The sequence below is a fragment of the Danio rerio genome, chromosome 18 (genome assembly GCF_052040795.2).
Source record: "Danio rerio strain M-AB ecotype USA chromosome 18, GRCz13ab, whole genome shotgun sequence".
In the NCBI taxonomy this organism is placed as follows: Eukaryota; Metazoa; Chordata; class Actinopteri; order Cypriniformes; family Danionidae; genus Danio; species Danio rerio.
Window position 1 is genome coordinate 49,394,963 of NC_141038.1, and position 19,455 is coordinate 49,414,417.

A 19,455-nucleotide genomic window follows, 5' to 3' on the forward strand; every position below is an offset into this window, starting at 1 on the left:
GTGCACCCAATGCAAACCTCCGCAAACTCCGCGATGACGTCACATTCGACGCACGCACTCAAGGGAACAAGCAGACGCGTCGAGTATAAACAAGGCTTGAGAAAAGACAAAGGAGGATGTACTGCACAGTGCGGATCGCAGCACAAGTTAGTGCCCTGTTTTGTGTTTAATAGATGTCTATTAGACATCTAAACTTCGACAGCTTGGCTAAAACAGGCTAAACTTGGGCTGTCAGTGAAACTCTAATAGACATCTGAGATTAGCCCAAAACTAGACTGAGTGATAGAGTGATTAGACAGACCGTATATGTGTAGTCATTCATTTCTCTTTATTTGATGACTAGTCTAGTTTTGGCCTATTCTTAGACGTCTGTTAGATTTTCACTGACAGCCCAAATTTAGCCGTGTTTTAGCCAAGACAACTATGGCCCCGTTTACACTGTTTTAGAATGAAAACGGCCTCTTCAGCGTTTCCAAAACCCTCCATTTTCAGTGCTCGAAAACTCCAGCGTAGGATGGATGGCGTAACCGTAGCAAAACTTATGCGTTTTAGTTTTAAAATTGTGCTGTTTTTTAATATTTTTTTTGGCGGGGTGATCAGGGCCGGAGTGGGACTCCTTTTCAGCCCTGGAGTTTCAAGCCTCAGACCGGCCCACCTCAGTTCACGACTGACTATATTAAAATAAGGTCATTTCCAATTCAGTTTCTAATGACACTATCACGTCTTTTTTGAGAAAGCAGCTGCTTTAGAACTTCAAATGTTCAACAACCCTAACAGTATTATATGTCTTAACAATAAAAAAAAAAAAAAGAATTACCCAGACGAGGATCGAACCCGGGTCTGCGGGGTCGAAAACGAACATGCTATTTACTGAACCACAACAGCTGTTCATTGCAAGATGACCAGGTTATATCATCATTAACCTGCAGGCCGCAACTTGCTCACTGAGCTGCGAGAAAATAGATAAAAAGAGTAGAGCTGCGGTAAAATAATGAATAAAAAGGCTGTGGTCAAGTAAATAGATAAATAAATTTAAAAAGTGTGACTGCTGAGAGCAACTGATTCTGGAGCTAGGGATACCGGCCCTCGAGGCCAAAAAATGGACCGGCCCACCGGGAATTCTCCCGGTTCTCCCGGTCCTCCCGATTAGCCAATCCAGGCCTGGGGTTGATAGACAACCCTCGAATAGGAGGGGACATGTCCCCCCTGTCCCCCAGAAAGGTCAGTCAGTCGATCAGTCAATCAGTCAGTCAGTCAAAAGTGGCCTCTGGTGGAATTACGTGAGAAGAGTAGGTGCAAGAGAAATTTGAGATCTCAAAAGTGTATAAAACGTCCTCGGGTGGATTCGTGAAAACGAAAACAGCAAGAAAACGTAGCTCCTGGGACGTATTTGTCACTCTCTAGAAATGTATACAGGGGTATGTTCTCTGAATGAGCCTGGGTTGATATTACCCAAGCATCATAGTTTGGTAGTTTATCCACAAGTTACGTCATTGTTTAAGAAATGCACCCCTGGTGGATAGTTCCTATAACTGAGTTCCTATAACCTCATACGTTTATTTTTAAGTGTGTGTGAGTGTGTGGTGATTGTGGTCTCCAGCAAAACTGGGTTAAACATGAAGCTGCGCACAGCTTTACATAACACATCTCTCTCTTTCTCCTCAGGAGTCTGCCCTGAACTCTCCCAGCATGCATTGCGAGCACACAAACGCACTTTCATGTCGCTGTGCTGAAACACTACAGAGTGCACACTTGAGAAGAGTGTGTGTGGGAGAGGAAGACGACAGATAATCTGTGTCTGAGAGTGTAATGAGTCACAATGAAGGACTCTTCAAAGCCATACTGTCACTGCGATTCTGCATGTCCTTTAATGCGCTGGTAATTAATATGCAGGATACCCGCAAATCACACGCACAAGAAAAGCTATGACACACAATAGTGGACTAGTGAGGTGCCATATTGCTGTGGGAATTGGTTTCCCCAGGCCCAGCTGTTAAGACCATTCCCAGAGGTGCAGACCATAATAAACACCCTCCAGGAAACATTGTTTTGGCAGAAGACGGGAGATTTTATGCTAATATCAGAAAGTCCTTCAAGGATGTAAACAGTCATTACAGCCAATTTTAAGAAATGAACTAGGACTAATTGAAGATGGATTAAAGACTTGAAAGGAGAGTATTTAGATTTAGATTTGAACAGTGCGTTTATTTTGACACCTCTTTTTACTAGACTGTTTTCAGGCTAGTTTTATGCATATTATAATTACAGATTTGTGTAATGTAAACTTCTTAGATATATGATGTTATTCAAGTAATAAATCCTCAATTCAAACTAAAAGACAGAAAGACAAGTTCATTAAAAAGTTCCATAATTAATACTTTTGCTATCATTTTTTAAAAAAAAGAAGACACTTATGAAATTCTCTAAAAAACAAGACAATAAACGAACGAATGAAACTTTATATATTGGACTTTTGCCCCAGTCTCTTTATTCACAGAAATAGGCCACAGGTGTGCGATGGGCAGCCCAGCCTCATTATTGATATGTACCCCTGTATACATTTCTGGAGAGCGCCAAATATGTCCCAGGAGCTAAGTTTTTTGCATTTTTTTGTTTTGCAAATCCACTAGAGGCCACTGTGTACGGTTTAAGATCTCAAATTTCTCTTGCGAGTGTCATTTGCATCTGTTGTTGTCGCATAAATCCACCAGAGGCCGCTGTTTAGGCTTTATTTAAAACCTCAAATTTCTCTTCCGAGTGTCATTTGCATCTGTTGTTTTTGTGTAAATCCACCAGAGGACTGACTGATCGACCGCCCCACCCTCCTTCTTCCCTAAACTCAGCCGATAGTGTTTTCAAAAGCACTGACTGACCAGCGCCCACCCACTTCCCTAAACCCAACCAATGGTGTTTTCAAAAGCAATCCAGAAAAAGAAAAGCCCTAGATTGATTTTTAGCACGTTTTCAGATTTTACCATATTCTCACCCTGTTTTTTACTTGTTTATTTTATTGTTTGCCTTTTGTTTTTGTTTTACCTGCTTATAGGAACCGTTCTCTGACAAACTCAAACCCTATTGTCGAGGTCAACTCCTCTCTCCATCTCAAGTCCACCAACCTACATGGCAAACTTCTGGGCAAACTGGTAACAGGTGAAGAGCCGTCCACATGGAGGTAAGCGATAAGCGGTAAGCAGGTAAGCGTGAAAAGAAAGCCGTTGGTGGTGTCATACCACCTCGTAGCGTTTGTTTTAAAAGACAAAATGCAGCTAATAATAATAATAAATTTGATTTGTAATGTGCCTTTCTTAAATTCAAAGCGCTGCAAGGCAAAATACTAGTTCTGGCTACATAATTCGTGTTCTCCTGAAATGTATACAGGTCTATGTATTCGCAAAAAGCCTGTGTTGGCGATGGGTCTCGGTTGGTAATGCTGTCATTTTGTATTTATTTACCATCCTAAAATAATGTATATGTACAGTTAAAGTCAGAATTATTAGCCCCTTTTGAAATTTTCTTTCTTTTTCGTCAAATATTTGCTAAATTATGTTTTACAGAGCAAGGAATTTTTCACAGTGTGTCTGATCATATTTTTTCTTCTAGAGAAAGTCTTAGTTGTTTTATTTCAGCAAGAATAAAAACAGTTTTTTTATAATTTAAAAACCATTTTAAGGTCAATATTATTAGCCCTTTAAGCTAATTATTTTTTCAATAGTCTACAGAACAAACCATCATTATACAATAACTTGCCTAATTACCCTAACTTCCCCAGTTAACCTAATTGACCTAGTTAAGCCTTTAAATGTCACTTTAAGCTGTATAGAAGTGTCTTGAAAAATATCCAGTCAAATATTATTTACTGTCATCATGGCAAAAAAAAAAATCAGTTATTAGAAATGAGTTATTAAAACTATTATGTTTAAAAATGTGTTGAAAAAAACCTGCTCTCCGTTAAACAGAAATTGGGGAAAAAATAAAAAGAGGGGCTAATAATTCAAGGGGGCTAATAATTCTGACTTCAACTGTATATAATGCTCGCTAAATGCAATGATTTATGTAAACAGCATCTTGTTGTAAAGTAGTACTGTATTAAAAATTGCATAAACTACAAGTTAATTACATTTTCTTGTTTTTAAATGGCAAATAAACAAAACAAATAAATGACCCTAATTCCTAATGACCTGGAAGTGCATCCCATCACTTCCTGTGCACTTTGCACATGCAATGTATGTGTGTGTGAGAAGAAATGACCTTCACGCATGGCAGCTCTGGGGTTTGTTGGAGAGGATGAGGAGGCTGTAACCTAGCAACAGACCCCCCCCCTTTTTTTTTATCTGACAGCTTTGGATTGTCAGAAAACCAGTCCTAACATGCTGTCATTATAACACGCGTGTCCACAACATGGTTTATCACAAAACACATACTAATCAACAGCATGAGCAAGAATACACAGCTTCCCTGTGCCACTTATGCACACAATCTTTGTGATCTTTTTTTGTGAAAACCTATCAAAGTTTCTGAGAACAATTGAAGAAATATACAAATTATTATAAAAGAAAGGAAAAACGGTCCAGTCTCTTATTAATGCACCTGTGAACACCAAGTGCAGCTATTAGAGCAAGGTAAATGTGTACAAATTCAGCAGAAAATAAGAGTGTGCTACATGAATCCAGGACGCGGCGCTCTTATAAATATGTAGCCAGCACAGTTCAGCACATTTCTATTCTTGGTAACTAGTTTAAGGTTATATGACAGAGAAATGAGCTCCGGCGTTCAGCTGTCTACAGCAAATACTAGGTCAAGAAGGAGCTGAGAGAAATCTTCACACACGATTTACATAAATATACACAAACACACACAAACACTAACAAAAAACACAGCTGAAGTCTTAAAAAAATGTTTTTGTTTTCAGACATTTCCCAAATGATGTTTAACAGATTCTGGAATTTTGCACAGTATTTCCTATATTTTATCTTCTGGAGAAAGTCTTATTTGGTTTATTTCGGCTACAATAAGAGCAGTTTAATTAAAAAAAACATTTAACGGTCAAAATGATTAGCCCCTTTAAAGGTGCAATAGGTGATCTGCCTAAATGCTAACCGCTTAGCATAATATCTTTGAAACACAATCCCTCCCCTGTTGTCCAAAGCCATGCCTCCTGAAATCACGAAAGTGCACATTAAAGATGACAGAGACCCATTAGATCATGTTAGAAAACTTTATAGTACTTCATAATACTATAATTCTGAATGAAAAACTGTAGTATATCTAGCATGTTTTCAGTTGTGTAGTTAGCAAGCAAAACTTCATCACTCTCTCATCAGTCTCACTCACGTGCTTTGTCCTAAAGTGAATACTGTATGCTTAGTAATTGGCTGGCGGCTTGCAGGACTTACACTTATTACCATACCTGTCAACCCTCCCGTTTTTCCCAGGATTCTCCCATATTTTACCGCTATCATCCCGTAAAGGTATTTTCTCGTATTTCTCCTGTATTTACAGTCTTTCTCTGAACAGCCGAACCTCCCTTTACACAACCCATACCGCCAAACCACCAGGGGTCGCCCCTTGCTCTAAAACATGAGTCTTCTGTGCTTTCGTTTTATTTAGGAATGAAGACACTTATAAATAAATATTAAAAACGGAGCGACTCCATTTCCTTTTGATTACAGGTGCCGTCGCCCATCCTATACAATCCTCAAAACAGTCATATAATGGTGCGTGACAGTCAGCTGACGTGCTCCATAGTAATAAACAGATGCTGTTTTCCAAACGGATTCTGTACACGCGATTTGAAGTGGAGAGAAAGTCTGGATTTGGGTGCGTGTTTAAACAGACATACACACATAATTAATAATAATAACATATAAGGATGTTGATCTTGGTGGGGGTTTTTCTCCAAACACAACTAATTTTGTCTTGAATGAGCATAAAATGTTTGGAAAGCCGTCGAATGCTTTCATTAGATGTGTGCATTTTTAAAGTGAAACCTCTTATTTAATGTAATAAAAAAAATCTTAATAAATGAGAGATTCATTCATTGCTCTTTAATCAGAATGAGTAAGTTATACAGTGGAGAAACGGCTAATGAGATTTGATAGCTTGATTATTTTTCATTATAATAGCTATTAATTTTAATAAGCTGGACTGTTTGCTAATGTATTTGCTGCTAATGTATATATTTATTTTTCTTTCGTTAATAATAATTGTAATACATATTACTGACAATTTAACTGTTTATTTACAATGAAACAGCTCCAAAATAAACATACAGGTATTTAGTAATTTGGGGATTTTTTAAGGGTGTGTGTCGGGGGGGGGGGGGGGGACAGTGCTACCCAGTGCACCACCGTGCTGCTCCAGCATCAAACATCTATTAGTATAAGTTATCTACACAATGAATAAAGCAGAGTACATGACGTTTAATTTTACTCCTGGGTTTATAGCAAATGTCTAATGTCGAATCTATCCACAATCTCCCAGAAATAACTACATCTGCATGTTTAAGCTCCCAATACAACAAGATCATCCTAAAAATAAGGATTTAACCCTACATTTCCACACAATGTTGAATTAAGATAGTTTAAAAGTCTAAAAACAAACAGTTCAAAAACTCAAGCCATTAAAAGCGCAACCTATAGGTCTACCACATTAACTACCACTGTCTATTAATTCATTATCCTTCAGCGAAAGCCTGGTTTATACTCCTGTGTCAAGTGATCGGCGTGACCCACTGTTTCTGTTGCTCTGCAATAACACTTCCGAAACACTAGATGGCAGTGAAGTGTTAATGTTCCTCTGTGTCGAGTTTCTTCGCTGGTGTTTTGTTTTTTCTGAACGCTTCCTGAATGTACAAGTGGCTCAAACTCGCACATTTTGAGGCAGGAATTGGCGGATTTGCAACAACTTTAACCATGAGGTACACACAAAACAAAACTTTCCATCTGGAGCTCCCTCACGGGACTCCACACTTGTAAACAATCACTCCCTCTGGTTAGCGTGGCTCTCGGTCCCGCCCAGACTCGGCAGAGCTACCAAGCCGACCAATCACAGAGCTTGCGCTACGCGTCATTGCGATCTGTAGTTACATTTTTTGAGAGGTGCACGTCAGCGACGCCGACGGCCACGGCGTAGTGATATGCATCAACACATAGGCTGTGCCGTAGCATACGCATGCGCTTGACGCAGAAGTATAAATCAGCCTTTAGTCTCTATTTCAGCGGTTGCCACAGTGGAATGAACCGCCAACTCTTCCAGCATACGTTTTACACAGCAGGTGCCCTTCTAGCTGCAACCTAGAACTGGAAAACACCCATACACAATCATTCACACTCATACACTACTACCAGTTTAGTTTCTTCAAAATCACCTCTAGCACATGTCTTTGGATTGAGAGGGAAACTGGAGCATCCAAAGAAAACCCACACCAACACGGGGAGAACATGCAAACTCCACACAGAAATGCCAACTGGCTACCACTATCTAATGAAACCATATTGTAAAGTGTGTTGCCTAAATAATAAATGTTTTATTCATTTATAATTCATGGCAGTAGCAAAAAATAGTGCAAGACAAGGCATTGGGCATTTTTTTACACATTTCATACAGTACAACCCCAATAAAAACAACTAACAATAATCAGCAAGCAAAACAACACAGAAAGTAGACGTGTACCACTAAACGTAATCGATGCTGTAAGCAGATTTGCCCTTGTTAAATGCTGCGCCGTCTCTGATTACTGGCTCCGTTTCACACAAGTGCTTGACTATCATGCAATATGAGTCCAGACTTTCAGCTGAGTCCTGCTTTCATTTTCAAGGTGCCCAACGGCGTTTTTCATGCCAACAGGAGAACGACACTGAGCATTAGGGTTGGGTATCGTTTTCATTTTAGTGATTCTGTATGTCGAATCCGGTTGTTTCGATAAGAGCAAATACTTGAAATCAGGGTTGACATTAACTTTTTTGATCACCAGACATGGTGGCTAGTATTTTTCCAACAGTACTAGCCACTCAGCATTTCCACTAGCCACACTTTTGCTGTTGGGAAAGCATATTTTATATGAATAAATTTGACTTTGACACGCTAAAACTACTTAGTTTATTTTTGCGTTATGTCCACGAGTCCTCATTCAGTTCACTTATTGTGTGTCCTGTTTGAGTTTGCTCAATAAGCATGAGCAAATGGGTCATGGTTTCATAGTGTCGTATTACAATTAGTTATTGTTTCACATCACTTCTCAGAGTTCAAAATTAAGGGTTTACCAAATCAGTAGTGTAGTCCTAAAAAAAAAAAGGTGGTGTACTATTACCCATCCAACCCAAATATTAAAAGTGGGCAAAGAAATGACCAAAGTCAATGTATCTTTGATTCATTAGCTATATATATTTATTCAACATAATTTACCTGTAACTATTGACTTCCACAGAAGAAAAAACAAATACTATTGAAGTCAATGGGTTTCTAGCTTTAACAGAATAAGAAAAGACAAACTGGTTTGGAACAATTAAAGGTTGAGTAAATGTTGGCGATTTTCACTTTTTTGAGTAAACTATCCATTAAAAAAAAAGGAAAAATATTTTAACAAATTTGTTTATTTTAAAGCGAGATGCTAAAAGTGTAATCCTGTTCAATGATTTTGCTTGGCTAATAGTGTCCCCAGCAGACCCGGAGATTTGCTTTAAAGGGGACTGAGGATAATAATTTATTGTAAATTTCATGAGGTAATTGCAAAAGTTTTAGGGGGGCTGAATAGAAATATAGGGAGCTAAAGCAATGCCCATACTGTTTTATAATTGTACCTGAATGTTTCAGCTAGACATCATTCAGATGACTTGTCGACATCTTCGAAAAAACTGAATTCTGATTTTTTTTGTACAGCTGCTGCGGTCGTCAGGGGGTGAAGAATTTAAAAGAAAATTCGCAATTTAAACAAAAATGCACAAATTGCGACAAATTAAGGTGCGAGCTAAAAACATTAGGTACACAGTTAAAGAGGATGCAAATACATATAAATTAGGGAAGCGGCTTCCGGGTCCAAGCGCTCTATTCAACCGAATGGGGAGACTCGTGTAATTGTAATAATAAACGTTTACAAAGCGATTTAAAGCTTTCGAAAATCACGATCGCAATATATATGTTAATGCCTTATATCCGATGGCCAGTAAGTGATTCATTTTTTATAAATTGTTAAATTTTTGGTATTCGTTATGCAGCAAGCCCAGAGATTGTTGTGTACACTATGATTTTATATAAAATTAACTTTAATGTGTGATAGGAATAAAACGTGATCATAAACGAATGATTTCTCCACTCAAATGAATGGCGGCTTGGACCCGGAAACAGTATACATACGTCACAAACACGTCACCACTTAACAAGCGGATAACTCCAAGGTGAAGAAATGTTTATATGTTGCTTTAATTTTAATAAGTTGATCAGGTTTCAAGTAATAAAGTTATGAACAGTTTAATATTTTTTTGTCAGTTTGACTAAAGTTAAGTTGACTAGAAACGTTCATTTGATTCAACTCAAAAATGTAAAAAAGCAAGAAACTTTTTACAGTGTGTAGGACTTCTGGCCGTATTTTGCGAGAAGATAGGTCATACACATATGGTTGTTTGACACTGTATTTGCTGCACCTAACAAGTCAGTACAGTTTGATTATTGATATCCATGTAAACATTGACATGAATGAAGAAAACAAAGTAAAAGCCATAATATTTTGAATTGTGTAACATTCCAGCAAGTCAGGCAGGCAGGAGAGTAGTGTAAAATGCTGGTGTAGTTTCTAGTACAAATAACTGAAGCAGCTTCAGCTGGTATACAACTGTATAGAAGAGCACGTCGCAACTTACTTTCTCCATCTTGTCCAGCCATTCCTTGTTCTGAGCGAGCTCAGCCATGAAGGTCTGATGCTTCTGCCACTTCTTATGAAGCTTCTGCGTCTCGTCGCGGGACGTGTCGCGAGCCATTAGCATCTTCTCTGCCACCCAATCACCAATCTGAGAATCACACAAACAAACACATGTTAGGAATCACACTCATAACTCATTCATTTTCCTTCAGCTTAGTCCCTTATTTATCCCCCACAGTGGAATGCAACTATTCCAGCATATGTTTTACACAACGAATGCCCTTCTAGCTGCAACCCAGTACTGGGAAACAACCATACACTCTTACATTCACACACACACACACACACACACGCATACACTACGGCCAATTTTGTTTACCGAATTCACCTACAGCGCATGTGTTTGGACTGTAGGGGAAACCGGAGCACCTGGAGAACACCCACGCCAACATGGAGAGAACATGCAAACTCCACATAGAAATGCCAACTGGCCCAACCAGGACTCAAACCAGCAACCTTCTTGCTGTGAGTGCTAACCACTGAGCCACCGTGCCACCCCTATTTATAACTCAATGACAAAAAACTGGATTTACTAAAAACTAAAAAACTAAAATAACTAAAATAACTAAAAGTCAATCGATTAAAAAATCTGAAAATGAATAAAAACTAATTTAAAAACGCACAACCAAGCTACTAAAATATTTAGTAAAATTAAAATATAAAAATAAAAACCAAATTAAAACTCATTCGTTCATTCATTTTCCTTCGGCTTAGTCTCTATTTCAGAGGTCGCACAGTGGAATGAACCACCAACTATTCCAGCATATGTTTTATGCAATTCTAGTTTATTCAATTCACCTTTAGTGCATCTGTGGGGGAAACCGAGCACCCGGAGGAAGCCCACACTAATGTGGAGAGAACATGCAAACTCCACATAAAAATGCCAACTGACCCAGCCGAGACTCGAACCAGCGATCTTCTTACTGTGAGGTGACAGTGCTAACCACTGAGCAATAATGTTCTGCAATTAAAACTATTATTGTAAATGAAAACAATTAAAATACTACTACTACTAATAAATATTATTATGATAGCCATATAAATCAAAACATACACTAAAAAAAAATATTCAGAGATGATTCATTGGATTTAATCCTTTTTTACGTTAAGTGTTAAGCTGTAAACAATTTATTTGAGCTGAATTTAAACAGACAAATTAAGAATTTTATTAAATTTAATTTGTTTGTTTAAATTTAACACAAATAAATAGTTTGCAACAGTTTTGCAGAGATAAATTTTTTTCAGTGTACACTCAAACACAACTATACACTTTATTGTTTGTTCAACTACTTATTTAAAATGAGCTGAAACAACAAAACTCTTGAGATGTTTGTTGGAGCAACTTAATTGTTTTATGTTCAATCCACTTAAATTTGTAAATACTAATAAGTTAACTTGGTGCGAGGCAGTGGTGCAGTAGGTAGTGCTGTTGCCTCACAGCAAGAAGGTCGCTGGTTTGAACCTCGGCTCAGTTGGCGTTTCCGTGTGGAGTTTGCATGTTCTCCCTGCCTTCGTGTGGGTTTCCTCCGGGTGCTCCGGTTTCCCCCACAGTCCAAAGACATGCGGTACAGGTGAACTGGGTAGGCTAAACTGTAAATAGTGTATGAGTGTGTGTGAATGTGTGTGTGTGGATGTTTCCCAGAGATGGGTTGCGGCTGGAAAGGCATCCGCTGCGTAAAAACTTGCTGGATAAGTTGGCGGTTCATTCCGCTGTGGCGACCCCGGATTAATAAAGGGACTCAGCCGACAAGAAAATGAATGAATGAATAATAAGTTAACTTAATTACTTCATGTTGTCCCAACACAAATTGACTGTGTGAAACCCAGCAGCTTCCACAGTCACAGCATACAAAAGTACAATGGAGTAAACTATTAACTATTAAAACAGCACCAAAAATATACACCACATTAAAATAAACAACACTTAATGTTTCATGTTATTTATAAACTATTGATCTCGTATCATATTTACCACCTGAATCAAGCAGTGCAGAATCAGTCAGTTCTTCCTAAATCCACATTGTTCATTGTACAGTCCACAAACACACACCGCTGGATGAAAGATCCAGGACATGTGCGGAGAGAACTCAGCGCGCTATTTTTGGACCAAACTAAATCCTCAAATGACTGTATAACAAATCCAGCGAGAGCAAGAAGTGGCTTGCATCTTGACCAAAACACAAAACGGCAGAAAAGCGGTGAAGTGTTGAGCCCGTGCAGACTGACGGAGAAGAGAGAAATGAGCCCAGCAGCGCTGATTATTATTGATGTTACAAACGCTAGAGAGAGAGAGAAAGTGGGCGAGAGACATAGAGAGATAAAAAGAGAGTGGGCGTTGAGAGGGAGCGTTTTTTTTTTTTTTTTACCCCCTCTGCCCTCCTCCTGGAGATCCAGACTCTCTTCAGCCCGTTTGTGCAGCGTCTTTCCTCCAAAACAAATCCATATTGTCTCGTTTGGGTCCCGCGCCACCCTCTCTTCTCTCCTCCTCCTGTTTTGTATTGTAAGCTTGACTCAATACTGCGACGCCTGAGCGGAAAGAGACGCTTCTAACACTGCAGCATCAATGATGAGGGAGAAGAGCATGAGGGAGGAGGAGAGAAACATACAGAGAACACAGAGAGAGAGGAGTGAGAGACACCGAGTGAGAGAGAAGAGAGAGAGAGAGTAAGAGAAAGAGAGAGATGCTGAGGGAAAAGGGCAGTGTTGCCAGATATTGTTGACTTTTTCCAACCCCAAACCCACCTAAACATTACAAACAAATGCCCAAAATATTAAATTGTTACTCTATTTAATTTAAATTTATTTAAAAATTATTTTAAATAATATTCATCAAAATTTACCTAGTTATTTTAACTGCTATCATTTTTAATAATACAGCAACCAACACAAGCAGTCACAGAACCACAACACTGCCCTCTCATCCACATATTGCGCTAGTTGTTGTTTAGATTGCACTACTTAATAGAGTATGTTTTACTTTCAAAATGGGGTATAAATCATCCTATTTGCCGTTTTAAAAGCTTTTGATTATAATTAGGTGCTGCTTGTCAATCAGACAACGCTTCTATGTTTGTTCTTTCTGAAAAAATAATCAATAAAGTGTCATGATAAACCACTATAAGTTTAAGGCGCTGTGTGATGCGTGTTCATGCGAAGGGGAGTCAGATTTGTACGGGGAAGCCAGATTATGATACAACTTTCCTTCACCTCCTCTTGCGGGTCGGCCCATACGGTTTGCGCTATGCACTGGTCACATCTAACTGAATGGAGTAGGAACACAAGGTTCTATTTTGTTGAATAAGTTGTATATAAAAGTTACCTTTCAAAACTGCACAAATTTTGTCAACCCGCCAATGCCATCCTTTACCCGCACAATCAAATTCAAAACTACCTGAGTGGGGGGAAAACTGCCCAATCTGGCAACACTGGAAAAGAGTTAGTTATATAATTTATTATATTATATTTAATATTATATATACAGTTGATTATTAGCTGTATTATTAATATTATTAAAATGAATAGATATAAAATTTCTAATATTTCCCAAATGATGTTTAAGAGAGCAATGATTTTTTTCTCAGTATTCCTATAATATTTTTTCTTCTGCAGAAAGTCTTATTTGTTTTATTTCAGCTAGATTCAAATAATTTATATATTTTTTAAATATAATTTTAGGGTTAATATTATTAGCCTCAAGCTATTTTTTTCTGATTGTCCAGGACATCATTATACAATGAGTTGCCTAATTAACCTAGTTAAGCCTTTAAATGTCACTTTGAGCTGTGAAGAAGTGCCTTAAAAATATCTAGTAAAATATTATGAAATATCATCATGGCAAAGATTAAAATAAATCAGTTATTAGAGATGAGTTATTAAAACTATTATGTTTAGAAATGTGTTGAAAAAACAGAAATTAAAAAACTAGAAATACAAATCACCAACACTGCATGTTTTGGATTCATGTGATAAAGTGATAATTAGTATTGAATTATAAATATATTTTATGCTTATGAAATACCAAAGCTGGCTTGAAGCAGAGATCCGCACGGGACTAATTTTTTAATCCCACTCCATCAGGTTTTAGTCCGACCCCAACCGCTCCCGCTTATATTCAGCATTTGTTTTGCCACTGTCCGACCCAATCTATTTTCTACCTGCCAGACAGCCTATAACAAGCTGTCTGTATAAACACACACACACATAGACACACAGCACCAAGCAAGCGTCACACAGCATCACGCTCTCTCATTCACACACATGCACACACACATAGATAGCAACAAGCAAGCGTCACACAGCATCACGCTCTCTCATTCACACACACACATACGCATGCTCGCTCGCTCTGGAGTCGGGAGCAATATTGTTAGACCGCCCACTCCCTTTCAAACTACACCAGTTACAGACCGCTTCAGCTCTTTATTCAAAAATGTATTCCCGCGCTGCAAGAAATCTGGTCGGGTCCCGCAGATCTTGTGGTACAGCCGCGGGAATGCAGACCTCTAGCTTGAAGAACACAATTTAATAAAGGGACTAAACCGAAAAGAAAATGAATGAATGAATGAATAAATTGCATTCACATTGCATTTGTTTATTGTCTTCATGTTTGATGCATTAGTACATTTCTATCATCTTTATGCTTTGTTGCTGCCTCCCACTTCGCATACTATCCATCCTAAATAGTATCTGAATATAGAATTAATAGCTGCGTCCCAAATGGCACACTATGCACTCATGCACTGTGTACTTATGCACTTACACACTCAACAGCATAGTATATGTATGTAGTGGCGTCCCAAATGGCACACTAAGCTTTTTACTAAGCGGAAATTCAAACCGTTTCCCTGATGACGTTTGACGGTTGCCAAATCAGTGAAATAAACGACCGAATTATCAAATAATACCTGCCGTGAGTATAAGCGCATTCACCATCGGGAGGTGCTATAATCACTCTCATAGGAGAATTTTGCTTTCACCATCCAAAATAAATAAAGTTATCCAACTTGTGTGTCAGATAGCTCCGCCCCTTCCGCTACGTGAGCAAACCTGTGGTCGTTGAGTGCGTGAAGTGTCCATCATTCCACACTTCATTTTAGCGGCTGAATGAGTGCATCATCCTGGTAAATAAAGTGCACTTATTATTTTTAGAGTTTCAGTGTGAACACACTACTTACACTATTTATACTACGAAATGGTGTAGAATAGTGCATAAGTATGCGATTTGGGATGCAGCTAATATGTCCCAATTTGTAGTATGTTGACAAGAGTATGCTAAAGGTTCCCGGATGCTCTACTGTCTTAGGTAAAAAAAAAAAAATTGAAGTGGAGAACCATCCATATCGCTGATATTGCTCTCAATACATTGCACGTTAGGCGTGAATTCAGTTAGAACTACAAACTCGGTTAAAAAGTGTATATAAACTACAAAGATGGCGGACGCGTGAGACCAAAAGTCAAGTAGAGAGGCTTCGGTAAAGATGTTTGAATAATTATTAATTAATTTCTGCGTCCCAATTTGCATACTATCCATCCTAAATAGTATTTGAAAATAGAATTAATATGTCCCAAATTGTAGTATGTCGAAAAGAGTATGCTAAAGGCTCCCGGAGGGTCTACAATTTCCGGGATAAAAATCTAAGCGTAGAACCGTCCATACTCAAACCACTCATATTGCCCTCAATACATTGCATGTTAGGTGTGAATTCAGCTAGAACTACAAACTCGGCTAAAAAGTGTATATAAACTACAAAGATGGCGGGCGCGTGAGACCAAAAGTCAAGTAGAGAGGCTGAGGTAAAGATGTTTGAATGACTATTAATTAATATCTAGCCCACTGGAGAATATTTTAATTGCGTTTTCTGTGTTATATTTCATCTGCAACAACAATATGAACTTATATCAAGTTATATTTAGACATTAACTTCTGAATGCAGAATTATCCAAAGACCTGAGAAGATTTCCCTACGTGAAAGACTTGTGAATGGGAGATTAACCTGCTGCTGCTTCTCCAATAGGGTAGGTGATTATATATATGAAAGAAATATGGATGATGTGTCGAGATGATTGACAGGGGACGTAACTAAGCAACATAACGATCTGTAAACGAGGAAGTAGTATGTCCCAAAGCTTGCATACTCTTCTGTTACACACTCAAAAGTACATACTTTTCCTTCACCAAAAAAGTACTTTTAGGCTGTAGTATAAATATGTGAATTGGGACACAGCACTGCAGTGATAGCTGACCGTGGCTGATGTCTTCTTCACCAATCTATATGTGGAGATTATGTGCGATGGCGCCCTCTAGCTTACATTATGAATGAAATCGAAATAACATTACAATGTATTCTCGAGGTCTGTCCTGCAAAGTTTACTTCTAACCTGCTTCTGCACAGCTGCTTGGGTATTTTATATGACAGAAAAGCTTGAAAAGCTAAATATGGTTGAGCTCTGCAGGATAGTGGACAAATGTGAAACTAAAAAGGCCTTCAACCCTTATGAATTATCGTCAATAATACTGTGATCGTAATAAATACCAGAAAATAAAGTGATATAGGTCATTTCGCCCATTCCTAGTCACTACATGTGTTTAAAAACTCGTGAAAAGCAGAGAACCATCCTCAGACCAGTAAATAAACACACAATCACACACACACACACACACACACACACACACACACACACACACACACACACACACACACACACACACACCACTAAAGTTCTCTCACTCTCTCTGAATAAGTGATGAGGCGTCCTGCTAAATTATTGAATCTGAGAAGGGAAGAACAAGCCATGGCTAAATAAATCTGCAGGTTTGGGCCACACTACTGTACTGAACTGATTTCAAATACCATTTACCCACAATGCTTTGCTAATCACTCCAAGTCACACGAAATATGTCATACTTAGAGCAAAGCATGACTAAGTAAAATGTTACATGTTGTTAGAGATTGCTTGATTTTTACTCAGTATTTTAATGTTGTGCTGTATTTGTATTTGCATATTTTATCCTGAAATAAATATAATAATTCAATAATTATTTATTTAATGTTGTGCTGTATTTGTATTTGCATATTTTATCCTGAAATAAATATAATAATTTAATTTAATAATTATTTATTTAATTTGATGTAAACAATATACATCATATTGTTTTTCTTTTTATTTTATTATATTCATTCTATTTTTATTAAGCTATACGATTTTTATTTATTTACTATTTTTCATGTCATACATTTTTCTTATTATTGTATTAATATGAATTTTAATTCATTTTGCTATATTTTTATTAAGTAATATGCATTTTAAATAAATTTTTAAATATATTTTTGTAATATTAGTTTTTATTTTTAATTAACTATATGATTTTTTAAATTATGTATGAATTTTTATATTATTATTTGTTTCTAATTATTTCATTAATATTATTTTTTTATTTTATTAAGCTATATGATTGTTTATTTTAATTATTTGCTCATTTTATGTTATATTTTTATTATGTAATTATTCATTTTTATTTTATTTATATTTATTATATTTATATTCATTTTTATTTTTGCCATATTTTTTATGTATTAAGTTTTAGATTATTATTTATTTATTATTATTTTGTTATTATTTATTCTTAATTTGATTATGCTATATGATTTTTTATTTTAATTATTCATACTTTACACTTAATTATTATTTAAGTTTATATTATTTTTAATGATTTTATTAAGATTCATTTTTTATTTTATTAAGCTATTTGATTTTTTTTATTTGAATAATTTATAAATTTTCATATTATTCTTTCTGTTAAAATTAACATTAATTTTTATTATATTTAGCTACTTTTTTATAACACATGCACTGCAATTGTGCAAGCCTCCATCAAAACCCCCTGAAAAGCTTCACCCATTTACCAAAACCAAAGACAAAGCATGAATGCTTTTGCAGTTTTTCTCTACCTCGTGGCAGTCCTGTAGAAACCTCTGCAGCTCCCACTGGTCATTGAGTTTATGAAGCCACTGCTGCGCGTGTTGACGGTTCTGGTTCCCTCTGTGAGCAACACACAAGTACACAACCAAATCAGACACTCTCCTACTATAAGTGCTAAAACCACACCAAGCTCTCATCAATTATTATGAACAGTGTTTTACAGCAGTCTCCGTTTATGGCAGAAGGCAGACTTATAAGCAATTCCACACACACAACTGCTCTTCAAATCCAATTTCACGCTCCTCACAGAGACTGCATTCAGATCAGTGAGCGCTGACTCTTTGTTATGGCTGTATGGAAAAACATTGTAAATTTAAGCATCTATAGGAGCAGCTGCACGATCTGTCTCACAGTGAATGGAGGCCAGACACTGATGTCAGGTGGCAGGACGTCTTACACTAGTAAAAAAATAAAAGTCCCAAAAGGGAGGTTCAGTCATGCCATAATTAAAACTTGCTGCATGAAATATTTTACCGATCTAAACAACTATTTACACTATAAAAAAGCCAGTGGTGGAAAGACTGAAAAATCATACTCAAGTAAAAGTACCATTACTTACCTAAAAATCTAGTGCAAGTAGAGTAAAAGTATCTGTTGTAAATATTAATCAGAGTATAGACCTTTCCAAAACACTCAAGAGTAGTGAGTAGTGAGTATTACGCTGTATAAAGCTGATGCATTTACATGTAATTTGTGGATGTGTGTAAACGTAACATTCTGTAGTGCATTTAGTCATTGCCCAGCAGGCACACAACATCATAAGACGTTAATATTAGGTTAGATTTAGTTTGTGATGTCAGGTGACCAAAATTCAATGACAAGCCAGCGTCTAAGGACAACGTTATTTTGATATCCAATAATGACGTCAATTGACATTGATATTTGGTTGATTTTAGGTTGTGTTAGAAAGTGAACAGAATCCAACATCGAGCCAACATCTTAAACTAGGGTCATATTGACATCACATACTGACATTTATTCGTCAGGTATAGCAGCCAAAATCCAACATCTGATAGACATCATAATGGTAATGTCCACGAAACGTCAAGCTGTATGATATTTGGTTGGTTTTAGGTTGGACATTGGACATTAACGTCAGCCTGACGTTGGGTTCTGACGTCAACCCGATTTTCATTTCCAGACAAAAATGCAATGTCCCCATGACGTTGGGGTACAACGTCAATCTGTATTTACAACTGCGACACTATATCACAAATCATAAACAATGGGATATAATTAAAAGATCTCCAACAAATATAAAACAATATTTTATAGATATTATTGAACATGGTCTGCCTACTAAAAATCATGTAGCCCAATTATATAGAAAATAAATGCTGCATAAATCTGACGACTCTTATTATGTTAAAAGAAATTGGGAATTAGAGGTAAACACTATAATAGAGGATAAAATGTGGGAACATATAGGCACAAATTGTCATAAGGGTATAAGCCAGGGGTGTCCAAACTCGGTCCTGGAGGGCCGGTGTCCTGCAGATTTTTACTCCAACTTGCCTCAACACACCAGCAAGGATGTTTCTAGAAAGCCTAGTAAAAGCTTG

General features: G+C 37.2%; 1 protein-coding gene across 9 annotated transcripts in view; it reads right to left on the reverse strand.

The window, feature by feature from the left end:
- The window catches only part of sptbn4b (spectrin, beta, non-erythrocytic 4b), a 125,039-nt gene that overhangs the window by 55,112 nt on the left and 50,472 nt on the right, over positions 1-19,455 (reverse strand). For all 9 annotated transcript variants that reach the window (XR_015515254.1, XR_015515255.1, XR_015515256.1 and 6 more), the window contains exons 18-19: positions 17,863-17,953; positions 9,855-10,001 (exon numbers count right to left, since the gene is read on the reverse strand). Coding sequence is in view for 6 of the 9 variants with exons in the window: in XM_087293405.1 (XP_087149531.1) it covers positions 9,855-10,001; positions 17,863-17,953 (238 nt within the window). In the remaining 3 variants the exon portion in view is untranslated. The remainder of the gene's footprint in view (positions 1-9,854; positions 10,002-17,862; positions 17,954-19,455) is intronic.